At 42.3% G+C, this 20,048-nt stretch overlaps 1 protein-coding gene across 1 annotated transcript in view; it reads left to right on the top strand.

Annotated features, from left to right (window-relative positions):
• The first annotated feature begins 5,412 nt into the window (after positions 1-5,412).
• Positions 5,413-20,048, top strand: part of LOC140739435 (alpha-1A adrenergic receptor-like) — a 61,415-nt gene continuing 46,779 nt past the window's right edge. Inside the window, 2 exon segments of the mRNA XM_073067732.1 lie at positions 5,413-6,017; positions 6,019-6,640. Of these exon segments, the coding sequence (XP_072923833.1) occupies positions 5,673-6,017; positions 6,019-6,640 (967 nt within the window). The 5' untranslated portion in view covers positions 5,413-5,672.

The following is a 20,048-nucleotide window of genomic DNA, read 5'->3' as shown; positions in this document are numbered from 1 at the left end:
TCCTTCACGTTTTGTGATGTGAATGTTACTTGCCAGATGTCAGCCGAGAGCTAAACGTTGGCCTGATGTGGACTGGTCCATTTTCGAAAATCAAGAATAGAAATGAACATTGCGAAATCACCACAAATATTACCGCAAATAAATTAACAAATAATAAGGTGAATATATGACACAAGTTAAAAAGTGAACAGTATAATATGACTGACCCTCCATACATGATGAAACCCGGGTCACGGCAGGGAGTTCAGTAGTCTTACAGCCCGGGGCAGAAGCTGTTGTCCATCCTAAAAGTTGTTGACCTCCTGTCTGATGGTAGGGAGTCAGAGAAGTTGTTGGACGGATGGAGAGGTCACTGGCAATGCTGAGGGCTCTGCATATGCAGCGCTCCTGATGAATATCTCTAAAGAGTGACAGGTGGTGCTCTCAGCAGAGCTCGCATTCCTTTCTAGGGACTTGCCATCAGCTGACTTGCAACTCCCAAACCAGATGGTGATGCAGCTGGTCAGTACACTCTCAACGGTGGTCCTGTAAAAATCGCTTAAACGGAAGTGGGGTGGGGGGGGGGGGCCTTGCTCACTTCAGTCTCCTCAGGAAGTGGACATGCTGCTGTGCTCTCTTGACCAAAGAGCTGGTGTTGAGGAACAGGTGAGATCGTCCGTTCCCCTTCACCATCAGATTTCTGAATGGCCCATTAACCTATGAACAATACCTCATTAATCATTTTTGCACTATTTATATTGTAACTTATAAACATAGGACAGTGATAATAAACCTGATTTTGATTCTGATGTGAAGTAAGTAAAAGTTTGGGCTTGAATATTGCTCTGACAAATTACAACACTGATGCCTTTGGTTTGAGATGACAACTAGCACTTAATGCTGGATATAATTCCGAACAGTGGACAGTTTTTGCATCTCCCTTGACCAAACCCACTGAAATTTTGAGCATCTTTCTCACTTATATGATTTTGTTCCTTTGGCAGAATTGGTAATGTTGAATAAATGTATTTAGTAACTGATAACTGTTTATAGCAAGTTTTAGTAATGTCATATCATGGCTTGAATTATCTTATTTTCATTCTTTGAGGTAGCAAAAGTGAAAGTATCAAACCAATGCATAATAATAACTATTATTATTATTATGGTTATCCTCCCAATTTGTGTTCAAAGTGAGCATAATTATTTATGCTCAACTTTCCACCATTACAAAACTTTTGGTGCGTGTCTGAATTTAATATCAAAACAAATAAGATTAATCATACACCCATTTTAAATGTTGATTACAAGCTATATATTATATGGAGTAGTGCAAGTTACTTCTAATCCATCATCCACGGTATCGTGGGTTCTTTTGTTTAGATCTTCCATCAAAAGTAGCAATGGAATAGAAGTAATGGTCATGGGATGAAGTAAAGTCATATGCTGTTTAAAATATGGAGAAGATAGTTTCCCAAGATTTGCTTTTCCACTTTGCATTACTGTATGTATTCTAAATTTCTCAGCCAATCAGTATTCCTCCTGTATGAATGGTTAAGGTCAGCAAACAAAGCAAATGGAAGTAGAGTTGGTAACTTCACAAGTACACAAGTGTTCTATTTAGTAGCAGATTTTAGAGCATTGATATGCTTCAGTGCTCTTGGACCTCCAGTCCATGTATTTCCAGGTAAATACTTTAAAATGAGCATCCACTCCGCATTTGCAGTAACACCCTGCTCTAATTAATGCTGGTTGAGTATGTTCAATTGCCCACATTGGCAGCCTCTCTGCACATGGTTATTTCATGACTGGATTCACATCAAATCTCCAGCACCCAAATTCTCATCAAACCAATTCACATGAGCAGGGAGGATATGAATTTAACCAGGTTCATAGCACAGTAGCCCTATCATTAACACATTTTCATATGTATAATTATAATGACTTCCTTTGGTGCTGATTGGAATATTGTTGTGACAGACGATTGCAGAAGACATGTTTACTGCCCACATATACCCGGATTAACATGTCATTTCAGCCTGGAAGAATCTCTAGACATTACTGTTAGATCTCCCATGGCAATGCACAAGTTAAAGAACACATTAGCCTTTTTGTCTGTCTGTGGTGCCTTTTAGTGCTATTTATTTCTGATTATCTTTTATTTATGTCAATTAACCATAACAATGACAACCCTAGAGTACCTTTTCGCTATACTCCTTACCCTGCCTCTCATTCTCCTACCAAGGGATTAGGATGATTGGTGGCTGGGGTGTAGAGGAAAGCGTAGCAAGAATCCATAATCCCACTTATTTTTTTCTAGCTTTACTCTCTTATTATCTGGTATGCCTCCTCTACATTGGTGAGACCAGGTGCAGAATGGTGGACCGCTTCACCAACCACCACCTCTCTGTCCACACCATTACTCTGGCATGAACATTGATTTTTCTAACTTCTAGTAACCCTTCCCCACTCATCTCTTTTTTTTTCCTCATTCACCATTCTAGTTACTCTCTCTCTCCCTTTCTCTTCTCACCTGCCCATCACTTCCCTTTGTTCCCTCTCCTCCTTTCCTTCCGTCCATGGTTCACTTTCTTCTCCTATCAAATTTCTACTTTTTCATCCCTTTCCCTCTTTCACCTATGGCTTCCCAGCTTCTCCTCCCCCACCCATTCACCTACATTGGCCCTCACCTAGTCTCACTCATCACCTGCCAGCTTGTACTCTACCACCTCCTTATCCTGGCTTCCGCCCTCTTCTTTTCCAGTCACGAAGAATGGTCTCGGCTTGGAACAGTGACTGTTAATTCCCCTCTATAGATGCTGCTTGGCTTGCTGAGTTACTCCAGTATTTGTGGGTGTTGACCAAGATTGCCATCATCAGCAGAATCTCTTGAGTTTATTTTCCTATTTTCACCTGATGCATTTTATTCCCCTTCAGCAGCATTGTTTCAATGGTTACTTGTTCTTCATGTTTTAATAAAGTCCCATTCAAATCATTTTTTAAAGTCTGCTTGCCTCCAACTTAACTCTTCTGCCTTCCTTGTATTTAGTACTCTAAATATCTAAGACTCATTACTGCTACAAACTGACAAACTGTTCTTCCCAATCATCATAAAGTGCTTTCTAAAAGATAGTGGTTCCTAAGGTTGTCATGTCGGGGTGTGGGGGTGTTAGTGGGGTTAAGCTCCCACTACCTACTAAATGCTCCCAAGTGGTGTGCGTCTCACATAGCTTCTGACAACAAGTGCCGCCCTTGGTCTTCACGTGTGGTTTAGCTACTCAGGCCCGGCGAAACTGTTCCTATTGACAGGAGCAAGGCAAAGGCGGGATAATGGCTCCCGTAAAAACCGGTCGCTTCGGGCAGATGAGGGCTCGTCAGCCATGGTTGACAGCTCATCCAGAAGGGAAACTCCGATCTGAAAGTTCCGCTGGTTTGCGGGGAGGGGTTCGGGATTAAACCCCAAGGAAAAATCCGGAGGTCGATTCTCTAAGGCAGTCCTTCATTGAGTTCAGCGCTATCTGGAAACACCTGCGGCGCCGCTGGTGCCCAACTGTATCGGTCTCTGCCGATGCTTTGAATTCAGCTGTACGTGGAGACGGGGAGCCCGTTACATGGGCAACAGCTTTCTCTCCACGTACTGCCCGGACTTGCGGACCGGCTTGTTTGTCGTGACGGCTGGCACTTAACATCTAGGGTCACCTCCGACCGACAGAGTCATCTAAATTACAGTGAAGGCAAAGCAGAAAGGACAAATGCTGTCATCAGAACGCCACTCAACATGCAGTAAAACCGTGCAGAGTCACACTGGTTTGAGAAGTGCAATTATTACCATCTAGTTCTGCAATTGTCTTCCCTTAGACTTCAGAATCAATAAAAATCTAACAAAGGTGGAACTACTAGAAATTAAAAGAAAATCTATCAGCACTCTGTCTAACACCAATTCAGCCGGAAAATTTACACCTGGCGTCATTAAAACATGGGACAACCTTCTTCGCAACTGTATACAGATAGATTCTTGAGCAAGACTGGGATCTTCAAGTTAAAAAAAATTCAATGAAAGTTTTTAAAGGGGACGAACAAGATATTTAGTAAGCCATGTTTGTAAAAACATTTTCTGTATGCATATTTTTTTTATTTTGAACATATGGTTTACCGAGAAAACAAACGAAGAATAAACTCGGAGAGTCTTTGGGTGGAGGGTTTCGAAAGAAAGGCAAAGTTTAGTTAATGTAAGCACACCAGACTGCAGATGTGGCAATAAGTAAAGTCAAATGTTAAAAGACGAAGTGTAGAAATATGTGACAAAAGAGGAACGTAATGTTATGAATGATGGAAAGACGGAATAGATCAGGTGTGGAATGTGAATGCTCGGAGTCCAGATCACGTTCTTAAAATACATAGTTCATGGGTCCGTGACTCTGCGGACATGTACATGTTGACCATAGATGTTAAGCGCCAGCCGTCACGACAAACAAGTCCGCAAAGCCTGTTGTCAAGTACGATTGTTCCCACGACTTTATGCAACTTCTGTGGCTTATTTTAAATCCGCACACGAAAATGTTCCCAGTAACTATGAGTCTCAGTTCTCAGTGCCGTATACTGCCTTAATGTGCACGGATTTGGGCTTGGGGAATAGAGCGCCCACGTGTTGGCAATTTCAGGATAGTCCGCTAGTGAGAACCCCACGGGTTGATCCCGCCGAAAATGTATGATCCCGTCCAGGACTTTTGACCCTGCTTTTTCTCTAGAGGTGGGTTCTCAGAACCAGCTGCCTCGGTATTAACATGCGTGTAGCAACAGGTAGCCAGCTTTCTCCAGAATAAGATGTTCTGCTTCATTTTGGGGGGGATTTAGCCCGTGTCGCCACCTCATTATTAGATCAGCGGTCGCTATGGCTAATAACCTTGTTCACAAGCACAATTCTCCTTAAATGTAAAGTTCGTCATTAATGCAAACAAACACATTGGACAAGCAGTCTTACCGGATAACGTGGCGATATTCACGATTACAGCAATCACTGCCGCTGTCCGGAATAAATCAGAAAGGAAATTAATTATTGTTACTTCCGTTTGTTTTCCTTTCGGGATCCTATAACTTATGAAAAACAACCCGCAAATTTGCCCCCAGAGTGATAAGTGACTGGAATGCAGCAGTATTAATGAGTGTCTGAAAGTCACCTTACCCCCCGCCTACAGCTATTCAAGGTAACTGTCCTGGCTGCTACTTTAGTCGTTGTTGGGTCACCCCTGCCCTCTGCTCGCCCCCTGCCCGAGTAATATCCCCACCCTCGCCGCGGTGCTGCTGACTCGCTCTATTCTTCCATTAAACGTGACCTGCCACTTCAAACCGAATCCTGACGTCACTGTGACCAGCACCTTTGACATATCTGTGTGTTTCAATTGAAACTGATCTATATAAAGGGGCTGAGCCGCAACGCGGCGCGGACTGCCTTCAGATCCCCAGTTAACTCCGAGTTAGACCAGCCGGCTAAGCAGCGCACTGTCTCACCGGACACAGTTTACCCCCGCACCCTGCCCGGCCCGGGCTTGCCTAAAAGGCGGTTCGACGGGTGAGAGCGCCGGCAGAAGGAGGTCGCTTCCGCGCGGGCGGAACAACTTGCGCCGCTCTCCCGGTTCCGGGATGTCCGCCTCTGGGGGCCCTTCGCCGCTTGGTCGCTACGTGAGCTGAGATGGAGAATGATCCTTAACATGAATATCGCACAAACCGATGGAAGTTTAGGTGGCAACCAGTCGGCTGTTAGCCCCTTCTGGGACGATGACAACTTAACAGCCAACATTTCAAACAGGACCTTCCAAGCCCGCAGCTCCCCACACTTCAGTGTGACCAGGGGTGCGGTCCTGGGGTTAGTACTCGGGCTCTTCATGTTGTTCGCCTTGGTCGGTAACATTTTAGTCATCCTCTCCGTGGCTTTCAATCGGCACTTGCAAACAACCACAAACTACTTTATCATAAACCTGGCCATTGCAGACTTGCTCTTAAGTACAACGGTGCTGCCCTTTTCCGTCACGTTGGAGATCGTGGGGGTACTGGGTTTTTGGGAGGATTGTTTGCGATATTTGGGCGGCAGTCGATGTGCTCTGTTGCACTGCGTCCATTATGAGTCTGTGTGCCATCTCTATTGACCGTTATATAGGTGTCCGCTACTCTCTGCGTTACCCTTTCATTGTAACAGAGAAGAAGGCAGTGTTGGTTATAGTAGGGGTATGGGTTTTATCGATTGTTATCTCCATCGGCCCTCTCCTGGGATGGAAACAGCCTGCTCCTCCCGATGAGAAGGACTGTCAAATCACACTGGATCCCGGTTACGCTCTCTTCTCCTCTCTAGGGTCGTTTTACATACCCTTAACCGTCATCCTGGTGATGTACGTTAGGGTCTATATCGTGGCCAAAAGAACTACCAGGAACCTGGAGGCTGGTGTGATGAAGGAGACTTCGGACTCCAGAGAGCTGACCCTCCGCATCCATTGCAGGAACATTCAAGACGAAGCTCTCGTCTCTAAGTCCAAAGGGCACCACCTGAGAAGTTCGCTGTCGGTGCGCCTTCTGAAGTTCTCCAGGGAAAAGAAGGCGGCAAAGACCCTTGGCATTGTAATGGGCATGTTCATCCTTTGCTGGTTGCCATTCTTCATAGCCCTTCCCCTGGGTGAGTAGAAGTTAATGTAAAAAGTGACATTCCCCGTTTGAGGAAATATGGTCCATTGCTGTTCGTTGAACGGTGGCGAAAATCTAAGGCGCCACCAGCACGTGAACTTACCGGGGCAAAAAAAGTAATGCAAATTGCTTAATTTTGTTTATAATAATACCTTTAAGGGAGTTAAAAAAGGGCCATCAACGTTTTAATGTATAGTATGGGTCTCCGTGTCTTATGAATTAAATTTCATTACTCATAATTTTGAAAGTTACTGCAGTCCATGAAGTTTCCAGGCAAACAGAAAACTTAAAGCTCTGAATGTTTGGTAGTTTTTTTTTATTGATCCATATGATGTCCCGAATCCTCCTGTACGCGGTTTTTTCTCTCCTCCTGTCTTGTGAAATGTTCGTGGCGGGTTATTTTTCACAGTGGGAAGCACGCTTACTCACAAAATGGCTGCAACCGCCTTGGCCGAAACCTCAAGTGCTGCCGTGATGCAAGTTGTTTCAATTTGGGGAAATCATTTTGTACGTTCCTAACTGAGCCTCTCTCGTCAGTCCGTTGATGAACACCAGGTTAAGTAATATCTGCGATGCTAATAAAGCATGTGTTTAAAAGTTATGAGGTCGTTATTTTAAGAACGTATAAGGAATGTTTTGTAACTTCTTATTGGAAAATCTGCCCGTGTTAAAATAAATGAATGAATATTCAGACAGCAATATTCATTCTTATTTGTATCTGAGATCTTGGAACTTTTCTCTGTAAGTGGAGGAAGGATGGCCGCCAACAAATCAGCACTTTCATAAACAGTAAAACTGGGCGAGTTGTATTGACGATTTTGGGGGGAAAGACTGGAATGAGTTATTAAACTGCTCTGAAAGTAGCTCGCAAGAAAAACTTCAATCGAACACAGCGCAAAACTAAAGATCGGGATAATGTTGATTAGCGTTAAGTAGTCTTCCACTTCATGCTCTCCATTTGGAATGTATTCTTAAACGGTATTTTTTGTCTTATATTCTTAATACTCGTTATATTCTTAAACAGTTACAGTATTTTCAGTGATTGCTTATATTAGTGGTGAGGAATTCTAAACTGACAAAGTTGCTGAATCATTCACATTAGGTACAATTCAATGTTCGTGGTTAATAAGAATCGAAATAAACCTTAAATTTAGTATTTCGGAAATGCATGATCACTTAACTATGTTTAGCCTCATTCTTTAAGATGGTAACTTAATATTATTTTAATAAAAATAATTAGAGTAAGGCAATTCTGTTCTAAAGTAATTTTTAAAATCCAGTAGATTGTCAAGAGGGCACTTCGTCAAACTGAAAGCATTATATAGATGTTCCAGACTTCTGATACTGAGTTTATCGGAGAATATTAAATACAACTTCTAGCACAGCACACAGTTACAACGCTGCGACAGAACTGAGTTAGATTTCTTCTGAGTATTAGACTCGATCTTCATGCAAGGATTTTTTTTCCCCTTTCCCGTTCTCCTGTTTTCCCTTATCACTGTTTACAGCACAAAACGTACATCGTGTCACCCTCCATTTCTACAGCACGAGTCATTGTTTGTGACAGAATACGCGTTTCTGGGTAGAGACGAGCATAGCTAAGAAGTCATCAATGGTCACCCTGAAATGTAGAGGAAATATTCTGGAACTGTGGCCAAAGCAAATGGTATTCGCTGGTACATGCGATAGATTCAGAGGACTCCGGAGCACCATAGATACAGTACTGGTACGGGTGGGTAGGTTGAGTGGGCTGTTATTATACTGAATATTTTACATAATCCTACTTAATACTTAATCTTTGCTCCCTGTTCAACCATGAGTTGCATCTTCTTCATCCAAATATTCTGTCCCTTCAAGATTCCCTCCCTCAGAATCTCTAGTTTGAGTGGTCAGGTACCTCCAAAACCCCCCTCTCCTGGTGAGCAGCATTGAAGTTTCAATATCACTGTTTCTCCATTCACTTATGGTCTGTCTCTCTAAAAGAAAAGGTGGGTTGCTCAGATTGACATGATTACCTCTTTTCAGCTCACTCAGCGTGGACTCTGTGCGTGGACCATACTCTGGAGGGATTAATTAATGAAAAGTTTATATAGATATAAACAGGCTATTTCTTTTTTCAGGGTGGATGTGGGAAATTCAAGAATAAAAGAAGTGCTTTTGAGTGTTGAGATGGACTACTCAGATTCAGATTAATTTGTCACACGTACATCAAGACATACCATAGAACCATAGAACATTACAGCACAGAAACAGGCCTCTTGGCCCTTCTTGGCTGTGCCGAACCATTTTTCTGCCTAGTCCCACTGGCCTGCACCTGGCCCATATCCCTCCAAACCCCTGTCATTCATATACCTGTCCAAGTTTTTCTGAAATGTCAAAAGTGAGCCCACATTCACCACTTCATCTGGCAGCTCATTCCACACTCCCACCACTCTGCGTGAAGAAGCCCCCCCCCCCCCAATGTTCCCTTTAAACTTTTCCCCCTTCACCCTTAACTCATGACCTCTGTTTTTTTTCTCCCCTGGCCTCAGTGGAAAAAGTCTGCTTGCATTAACTCTATCTATACCCATCATAATTTTATACACCTCTATCAAATCACCCCTCATTCTCCTACGCTCCAGGGAATAAAGTCCTAACCTATTCAACCTTTCTCTGTAACTCAGTTTCTCAAGTCCCGGCAACATCCTTGTAAACCTTCTCTGCACTCTGTCAACCTTATTAATATCCTTCCTGTAACTAGGTGACCAAAACTGCACACAATACTCCAAATTCGGTCTCACCAATGTCATATACAACCTCACCATTACATTCCAACTCTTATACTCAATACTTTGATTTATAAAGGCCAATGTACCAAAAGCTCTCTTTACAACCCTATCTACTTGTGACGCCACTTTTAGGGAATTATGTATCTGTACTCCCAGATCCCTCGGTTCTACTACACTCCTCAGTGTCCTACCATTTACCTTGTATGTTCTACCTTGGTTTGACCTTCCAAAGTGCAACACCTCACATTTGTCCGCATTAAACTCCATCTGCCATTTTTCAGCCCATTCTTCCAACTGGTCCAAATCCCTCTGCAAGCTTTGAAAACCTTCCTCACTGTCCACTACACCTCCAATCTTTGTATCATCAGCAAGTTTGCTGATCCAATTTGCCACATTATCATCCAAATCATTGATATAGATGACAAATAACAATGGACCCAGCACTGATCCCTGTGGCACACCACTAGTCACTGGCCTCCACTCAAGAGTAGCAATCCTCCACTACCACTCTCTGGCTTCTTCCATTGAGCCAATATCTAATCCAATTTACTACCTCTCCATGTAAAAACATATACCTAGTGACTGAATCTTCCTAACTAACCTCCCATGCTGGACCTTGTCAAAGGCCTTACTGAAGTCCATGTATACAACATCCACTTCATCCACTTTCCTGGTAACTTCCTCGAAAAACTCTAATAAATTGGTTAAACATGACCTACCAAGCACAAAGCCGTGCTGACTTTTTCTAATAAGTCCCTGTCTATCCAAATACTTGTAGATCCTATCTCTTAGTATTCCTTCCAATAATTTACCTACTACCGATGTCAAACTTACCAGCATATAATTACCCGGATTACTTTTTGAGCCTTTTTTAAACAATGGAACTACATGAGCTATCCTCCAATCCTCTGGCACCTGACCCGTGGATATCAACATTTTAAATATTTCTGCCAGAGCCCCTGCAATTTCAACACTAGTCTCCTTCAAGGTCCAAGGGAATACCCTGTCAGGTCCTGGGGATTTATCTACTCTGATTTGCCTCAAGACAGCAAGCACCTCCTCCTCTTTAATCTGTATAAATTCCATGACCTCCCTATTTGTTTGCCTTGTTTCCATAGACTCCATTCCAGTTTCCTTAGTAAATACAGATGCAAAAAACCCATTTAATATCTCTCCCATTTCTTTTGGTTCCATACATAGCCGCCAACTCTGATCTTCAAGAGGACCAATTTTATCCTTTACTATCCTTTTGCTCTTAACATACCTGTAGAAGCTCTTAGGATTATCCTTCACCCTGACTGCCAAAGCAACCTCATGTCTTCTTTTAGCCCTCCTGATTTCTTTCTTAAGTATTTTCTTACTCTTTTTATACTCCTCAAGCATCTTATTCCCTCCCTGTTGCCTATAAATGTTATACATCTCTCTCATCTTCTTTATCAGAGTTCCAATATCCCTCGAGAACCAAGGTTCCTTATTCTTATTCACTTTGCCTTTAATCCTGACAGGAACATACAAACTCTGCACTCTCAAAATTTCTCCTTTGAAGGCCTTCCACTTACCAACGACATCCTTGCCAGAGAACAACCTGTCCCAATCCATGCTTTTTAAATCCTTTCTCATTTCTTCAAATTTGGCCTTTTTCCAGTTTAGAACTTCAACCCAAGGACCAGATCTATCTTTATCCATGATCAAGTTGAAACTAATGATGTTATGATCACGGGAACCAAAGTGTTCCCCTACACACACTTCCGTCACCTGCCCTAACTCATTTCCTAATAGGAGATCTAATATTGCATCCTCCCTAGTTGGTACCTCTATATATTGATTTAGAAACTTTCCTGAACACATTTCACAAACTCTAACCCATCTAGACCTTTAACAGTATGGGAGTCCCATCCTCCCATACCCGAGGATGTGCTGGGGAGAGCCCGCAAGTGTGACTATGCATTCTGGTACCAACATAGCATGCCCACAATGTTTAGCAGAATGACACAGAACACAACAAAACAGGATATACTGTAGCAAACAACAAAGCAACAACATTCCTCCCTCACTCATGCCCGCCCACCCATGTACAAATACAGTCCTCTAACCTCAAGATAGGCTATCATGGCTTCGCAGACACTGGGCCCCGACTTCCCCAGCAGAGTCACAGAGATTCGCAGACTCGATCTGTTTGCAGATTTGAGATTGGGCTTCGATGTGGACCTTCAATCGACCTATTCTTTGGTGGGGTTGGGTGGGGAAATGGAATACACGTCCATGCAAACAGTAAGGACATGTGGAAATTTAGCCTTCAAAAGGCATTGGATACGGGGTAATTAAAATTTTCAAGATTCTGAGTTATTTATGTAGGGTCAGCAAACAAGTGGAAAAATAGGATTGAGAAATGGAACAACTCTGAGTCACAAACTAGAGAGAATCTGCAGATGCTGGAAATCCAAGCAACACACGCAAATCGCTGGAGGACCTCAGCAGGCCGGGCAGCATCTATGGAAAAAAGTGCAGATGGCGTTTCAGGCCGAGTCCTGGACTCAACCTGAAATGTCGACTGTACTCTTTTCCATAGATGCTGCCTGGCCTGCTGAGTTCCTCCAGCATTTTGTGTGTGTAACCCTCAGTCACCTGTTTTATCTGGAAAAGATGTGGAAGCTACTTACTCCCTTTACTCTTTCGGAAGAATTCAATTACTTTAATTTTCTGGATGATTTATTATGTTCATGAAACTTGTGTCTCAAACAAGGCATTCTACTGAATAACATGAATCGAAAAGATTTGGAAATGGTTAGTTGCTAATCAATCCACAAATTCGGCCATTTGTAGTTAGCTGGGAAATTTAATTTACAGAAACTATTCAGGCCCTCCATTGGTCAGAGTTGACCATAGGTGTTGTATCCCAGCTGTCGATGTGATACAGAACCCAGGCCGGTATGATACTCTGTAACCAACAGAGTGAGCAGAGGTTTAGGAAAATTAAAGTGAAAATTCAAACAACCAAACAATACATACCATTCACATAACAAAATATTTGTGAAACTTCTTCCATCAACATTGGACTTGCAGAATATCTTCACCATTACTATTGTTTGAATGCAAGGGAACAATTACAATTACTAATAGTTTCCTTGCTGCAATGCATAATAGTTGATGCCAACATAGGCACCATCTCCGTCATTTTCATTCCATTGTGGTGCTGTTAAGTGGCTGTTTTCCATTCACTTTTTATTCAATAATCTAGTGGGAATGTTCTGGCAGACTAAAAATCGGTTCTAGACTTTAAAAAGAAAAAAAATAGTGATTTGCAAAATAATAATAATATATTTCTGGCTTTTTTTTTGTAGAAGTACAGCAGCATGGAATGGTCAGAGCACTGAAGCACTATTTGGCCCATCCAGCCTAATAGCACTATCCAGGCCCAAGTAGCACTATTTGGCCCATCCAGCCTAATAGCACTATCCAGGCCCAAGTAGCACTCTTTGGCCCATCCAGCCTAATAGCACTATCCAGGCCCAAGTAGCACTATTTAGCCCATCCAGCCTAGCTCTCTACCAGAACAATACACTAGTTCTAAATTCCGGACCTTTTTCTAGACCATGAAATTATTTCCTCACAATATATGTATCCAGTGCATTCCTAAGGGTCTCAATTGAACCTGGCTCAGCATATCCTCAGGCAGTTAATTCCAGGTTTCATCTCCAGCTGCATAGAAAGCTGTTCTGCTGACATTCTCAATTCTCTTTCCCTTTAGTTTCTGACAGTAACTTTGAGTATCCAGCTTCTCCACTAGGACCATTTTTGTATTCTTTTTCCAGATCCTCTCCAATGCCTTCACATCTTTCCTATAATGTGATGATCAGAATTGAACACAATACTCCAGCAGAGCTAGGCCAGTGTTTTAGAAAGGTTCAGCATATCTTCCAAGCTATATATCTGTATCCATAGAACCTGGAACTGCGTACACTCAATGACTCGTGCATCCATGCCCAGGGTTGCTTGTTCCTGCATCCCTTCCAGAACTGTAGTATTTATTCTATACCATCTCTCTTCATTTTTCATAACAAAACACACATTAAACTTCATTTGTCACACATTTGCCCAATCTGCTTCACATCCTGTTGCAGTTTATAAATATATTCTTTGCAGTTCATACGCTACCATATTAAAGTCATCTGCAAGTTTAGAAATTGGGCTACATTCCGAAGTCTAAGTCATTTAATACCCCTGCCTGTGGAATATCACTATTCACATTCTTCCATTCCAAAATCAGCCATTCATTTCAGCCCTCTATTGTCTGTTCCTGTATCCATCCTTTCTTCATTTCACGTGCTTCAAATCTGCTCTTGTCCATTATATGGCACCATATCAAAAGCCTTCTGGAGGTTTGTGTACATTGCATCAACCACATTATTCATCTGTTTTATCCATTAGCTCTCCAGAAAGGTCTATCACATTTGTTAGTCATGATTTGCCCCTAACAATCCTTAATTAATGTATTTTCTTCCAGGTAGCTATTAACCCTGTCTCAGATCAACGTTTCCCACTACAGTCAGACAGACTGGCCTGTTTGGCTGTGCCTATCTCTGCTCCCTTTGATAAGCAACATTTTAGAACATTAATTGTTTAATGAATGAATCAGCATTAAGACTGTATTAGAAGATAATTTAATTCAAACTAAGTGTTCTAGAAATGAAGGGTAATTTCATTGGTTTTGTATATTTCAAGTACACAAATGCCACCTTCACCCAAACTCAAGGCAACTTAGTATTCAGTTAGTAAAGGAATAGGTACCTCGAGGTTAAACAACTTTGTCTGTAATATTATACAAAATACAGCATTTCTGCAGAATATATCTTCACTGACCTCCCACCCAATAACCTATGAACAATTTTTCACACCTGTCATGCTTTAATGCTGTTACACATAGACAAGCATATCAAAGGTTTCTACGGCTGCTTTAATTAGAATGCATTCACCCTTTGGTTAAATCTTATTAAACATTCAAATAATTCCGGATAGCAATTTCTCCCAAACGGTGACACATATTGTTTGCCCTTCATGCTTAATTATGCATGATACTTAATTCATTACAGTCAGTTGCCTGAGGTAAATATATAATTCTGGGTACCTAATGATGATGCACTAATTTACAAAGGCCATCTTGGCATTAGCAATTAATCTATGGCTACAAATTGATAAATTGGACATTTGGGGCCACCTCCTTCATCTAATTGGTAATTAAGAATTCAGCCGAAGTTTCTTTACCCAGAGAGTGACTAAGATTTGGAAATCAAGTATTCTGTTTGTGCTGCCAAGGAATCCCAGTCCCAAAACATTGATTGTCTCTCTCATTACCTGGCCTGCTGAGTGTTTCCAGCATTTCAGATACGGAATTAGAATTAAGTTTATTATCAGTGACATATGGCGTGAAATTTGTGAGTGTGCCTACTCCTCGATGGTAATAATGTGAAGAGGGGATGTCCCAGATGTTGCATGTCTTTAATGATGGATGTTGCCTTCCCGAGATACCGCCTCTTGAAGGCATTCTCCGTGGTAGGGAGGGTTGTGTTTGTTTTGAAGCTGGCTCAGTGTACAACCCTCTGCAGCCTCTTATGATCCTATGCATCAAAGGCTCCTTACCCAGATATCAGAACCCTCTCTGAAATTTGCAAGAGTCATAGAAACATTGAAAACCTACAGCACAATACAGGCCCTTCGACCCACAAAGTTGTGCTGAACATGTCCCTACATTAGAAATTACTAGGCTTACCCATAGCCCTCTATTTTTCTAAGCTGTATGTACCTCTCTAAAAGTCTCTTAAAAGACCCTATCATATCTGCCTCCACCACCGTTGCCGGCAGCCCCTTCCATACATTCACCAATCTCTGAGTAAAAAACTTACTCCTGACATCTCCTCTGTACCTATTCCCCAGCACCTTAAACCTGTGTCCTCTTGTGGAAACTATTTCAGCCCTTGGGAAAAAGCCTCTGACTATCCACACAATCAATGCCTCTCATCATCTTGTACACCTCTATCAGGTCACCTCTCAACCTCCATTGCTCCAAGGAGAAATGGCTAAGTTCACTCAACTTGTTTTCATAAAGCATGCTCCCCAATCCAGGCAACATCCTTGTAAATCTCCTCTGCACCCTTTCTATGGCATCCACGTCCTTCCTGTAGTGAGGCAACCAGAACTGAGCGCAGTAATCCAAGTGGGGTCTGACCAGGGTTCTATATAGTTGCAATTGGAGACGTAACAAGCAGTCTCCAGGGTGACCAAGGATGGGAGCTCAACATCCAGGGATATTCAATATTCAGGAGGGATAGATAGGAAAGAAAAGGAGGTGGGGTAGCATTGCTAGTTAGAGAGGAGATTAACGCAATAGAAAGGAAGGACATTAGCCTGGAGGATGTGAAATCGATATGGGTCGAGCTGCATAACACTAAGGGGCAGAAAACGCTGGTGGGAGTTGTGTATAGGCCACCTAACAGTAGTAGTGAGGTTGGGGATGGCATTAAACAGGAAATTAGAAATGTGTGCAATAAAGGAACAGTAGTTATAATGGGTGACTTCAATCTACATATAGACTGGGTGAACCAAATTGGTAAGGGTGCTGAGGAAGAGGATTTCTTGGAATGTATGCGGGATGGTTTTCTGAACCAACATGTCGAGGAACCAACTAGAGAGCAGGCCATTCTAGATTGGGTATTGAGCAATGAGGAAGGGTTAGTTAGCAATCTTGTCCTGCGAGGCCCCTTGGGTAAGAGTGAACATAATATGGTGGAATTCTTCATTAAGATGGAGAGTGACATAGTTAATTCAGAAACTAAGGTTCCGAACTTAAAGAAGGGTAACTTTGAAGGTATGAGACGCGAATTAGCTAAGATAGACTGGCAAATGATACTTCAAGGGTTGACAGTGGATATGCAATGGAAAGCATTTAAAGATCGCATGGATGAACTACAACAATTGTTCATCCCAGTTTGGCAAAAGAATAAACCAGGGAAGGTAGTGCATCCGTGGCTGACAAGGGAAAGTAGGGATAGTATCAAGTCCAAAGAAGAAACATATAAATTGGCAAAAAAAAAGCGGCACACCTGAGGACTGGGAGAAATTCAGAGACCAGCAGAAGAGGACAAAGGGCTTAATTAGGAAGGGGAAAAAAATTATGAGAGAAAGCTGGCAGGGAACATAAAAACTGACTGTTATAGATACGTGAAAAGAAAAAGATTGGTCAAGACAAATGTAGGTCCCTTACAGTCAGAAACAGGTGAATTGATCATAGGGATCAAAGACATGGCAGACCAATTGAATAGCTACGTTGGTTCTGTCTTCACTAAGGAGGACATAAATAATCTTCCAGAAATAGTAAGGGCCCGAGGGTCTAGTGAGATGGAGGAACTGAGGGAAATACATGTTAGTAGGGAAGTGGTGTTAGGTAAATTGAAGGGATTAAAGGCAGATAAATCCCCAGGGCCAGATGGTCTGCATCCCAGAGTGCTTAAGGAAGTAGCCCAAGAAATAGTGGATGCATTAGTGATAATTTTTCAAAACTCCTTAGATTCTGGATTAGTTCCTGAGGATTGGAGGGTGGCTAATGTAACCCCACTTTTTAAAAAAGGAGGGAGAGAAAATCCAGGGAATTATAGACCGGTTAGTCTGACATCAGTGGTGGGGAAAATGCTAGAATTGGTTATCAAAGATGTGATAACAGCACATTTGGAAAGAGGTGAAATCATCGGACAAAGTCAGCATGGATTTGTGAAAGGAAAATCATGTCTGACGAATCTTATAGAATTTTTTGAAGATGTAACTAGTAGAGTGGATAGGGGAGAGTTAGTGGATGTGGTATATTTAGATTTTCAAAAGGCTTTTGACAAGGTCCCACACAGGAGATTAGTGTGCAAACTTAAAGCACACGGTATTGGGGGTATGGTATTGATGTAGATAGAGAATTGGTTGGCAGACAGGAAGCAAAGAGTGGGAGTAAACGGGACCTTTTCAGAATGGCAGGCAGTGACTAGTGGGGTACCGCAAGGCTCAGTGCTGGGACCCCAGTTGTTTACAATGTATATTAATGATTTAGACGAGGGAATTAAATGCAGCATCTCCAAGTTTGCGGATGACACGAAGCTAGGCAGCGGTGTTAGCTGTGAGGAGGATGCTAAGAGGATGCAGGGTGACTTGGATAGGTTAGGTGAGTGGGCAACTTCATGGCAGTTGCAATTTAATGTGGATAAATGTGAGGTTATCCACTTTGGTTGCAAGAACAAGAATACAGATAATTATCTGAATGGTGGCTGATTAGGAAAAGGGGAGGTGCAACGAGACCTGGGTGTCATTGTACACCAGTCATTAAAGGTGGGCATGCAGGTACAGCAGGTGGTGAAAAAGGCAAATGGTATGTTGGCATTCATAGCAAAAGGATTTGAGTACAGGAGCAGGGAGGTTCTACTGCAGTTGTACAAGGCCTTGGTGAGACCGCACCTAGAGTATTGTGTGCAGTTTTGGTCCCCTAATCTGAGATAAGACATTCTTGCCATAGAGGGAGTACAAAGAAGGTTCACCAGATTGATTCCTGGGATGGCAGGACTTTCATATGAAGAAAGACTGGATCGACTAGGCTTATACTGACTGGAATTTAGAAGATTGAGGGGGCATCTTATTGAAACGTATAAAATTCTAAAGGAATTGGACAGGCTAGATGCAGGTAGATTGTTTCCGATGTTGGGGAAGTCCAGAACGAGGGGTCACAGTTTAAGGATAAAGGGAAAGCCTTTTAGGACCGAGATGAGGAAAAACTTCTTCACACAGAGAGTGGTGAATCTGTGGAATTTTCTGTCACAGGAAACAGTTGAGGCCGGTTCATTGGCTATATTTAAGAGGAAGTTAGATATGGCCCTTGTGGCTAAAGGGATTAGGGGGTATGGAGAGAATACAGGTACAGGGTTCTGAGTTGGATGATCAGCCATGATCATACTGAATGGTGGTGCAGGCTCAAAGGGCCGAATGGCCTACTCCTGCACCTATTTTCTATGTTTCTGTGTCTCAAAGTAGAGTTGGTGGCATGCCTTCATCATGATTACGTCAATGTATGAAGCCCAAGCTAAATCAGAGTGAGCTCACTAACAATAAAAAGGCAATCTCCTCCCCTCCTCCATTTGAGCTGTGCCTATTCACACAATCATGAGAGTAGAGAACTATAGAGCAGAGAACTAAGCATGTATCCTTTCAAGTGCACCTGTATTGATTGTCAGTGAGGAGACGTTCTTACCAAACTGCACTGACAGTGGTCTCCCAGTACAGGAAGTCGAGGATCCAGTTGCAGAGGGAGGTGCAAAAGCCCAGGTTTTGAAGCTTGTTTATTAGTACTAAGGGAATGATGGTGTTGAATCCTGAGTTGAAATAGCAGACTGACTTACGTTTTGCTATTTTTGTGCTCCAAAGCTGAGTGGAGAGCCATTTTCTGTTTTATTTAAGATTTGAAACTTACTACTTGGCAGAGTGGTTGACTGAATATTATGAATGTTGTTAAGCAGAAGCTAGTTAAATATACCAATGAATACTTGGACTAAGAAAATGAAAAAGAAAGGCAAGTTGGAATACGAGAGTAGACTGGCAAGAACTTAAAATGGACTCAAGAGCTTTTACAGCTATGTAGAAAACAAAAGATTAATGAGAACTAGTATGAATCCTGACACATAGAGGCAGGAGAATTTATAATGGAAAAGACGAAAATGGCAGAGCAATTCTCGGCATCTGTCTTCCAAGTAGGAGATGTAAAAATGATTTCAGAGCTTCAAGAACCTGATGAGAATGGACAAGAGAAAGAACTAAGTATTAGTCAAAATCTAAGGCTGGAAACGTGGTGAGCTTGAAAGCTGATAAATCCCATGAACTTGATGATTCACATCCCCGAGCTTTGGAAGAGATGCCTTTGGAGGTAGTGGATGCTACATTTATCATCTTATAAAGTGAGGGCTAACTCTCTGAGTACACGAATATCCCAGCTACTGATAGATCAGCTATGCCCATGTAGGGTAATGTAATGGGCGACAGATAACACATATTGTTCATAATAGAAACTGTTCTACATAATTCATAACCACCGTTATTGAGTTGTGTTCACTTTAAGAGACACTGTCTGACATAATGATACCAGTGTAAGATGACTGTAAGATGAAGTCAAAGGCTGCGGCTTTAGTTTAGCACATAAAATGACTCTTGTGTGTGTTATTCACAAAATCCTACACTGGTGACCCTGATACTCTCAGATGATTCCAGACTTACTCAGTGACACATCGACCAACACAGTCACTTTCAAGCTGCCTGAGTTTTGGAAGCAGCATGCCACCAGATAGTTTGCACAAATAGATTTTCCAGCACTGTGGGAAATCACTGTGGAAAATACTAAATTTTACTACATCATAACATTGCTAAATGGTTACACTGTAGCAAGAGTGGTGAGTCTACAAGAAGACCCACTTGCGCATGATAAATATGTCTCTCTGAAAGCTCACCTGTTACAGATTTTTGGACTGTCTGTGTCCGAGCATGCCAAACTGTTGCTCTCCTTGTCCAGCCTGGGTGACCCTGGGCCTTCAGAGCTAATGGACCACATGCTATCTCTCC

Source organism: Hemitrygon akajei, chromosome 15 (genome assembly GCF_048418815.1).
Source record: "Hemitrygon akajei chromosome 15, sHemAka1.3, whole genome shotgun sequence".
In the NCBI taxonomy this organism is placed as follows: domain Eukaryota; kingdom Metazoa; phylum Chordata; class Chondrichthyes; order Myliobatiformes; family Dasyatidae; genus Hemitrygon; species Hemitrygon akajei.
The sequence above is the reverse complement of the archived record's forward strand: the minus strand, read 5'-3'. Positions and strand labels throughout refer to the sequence as shown.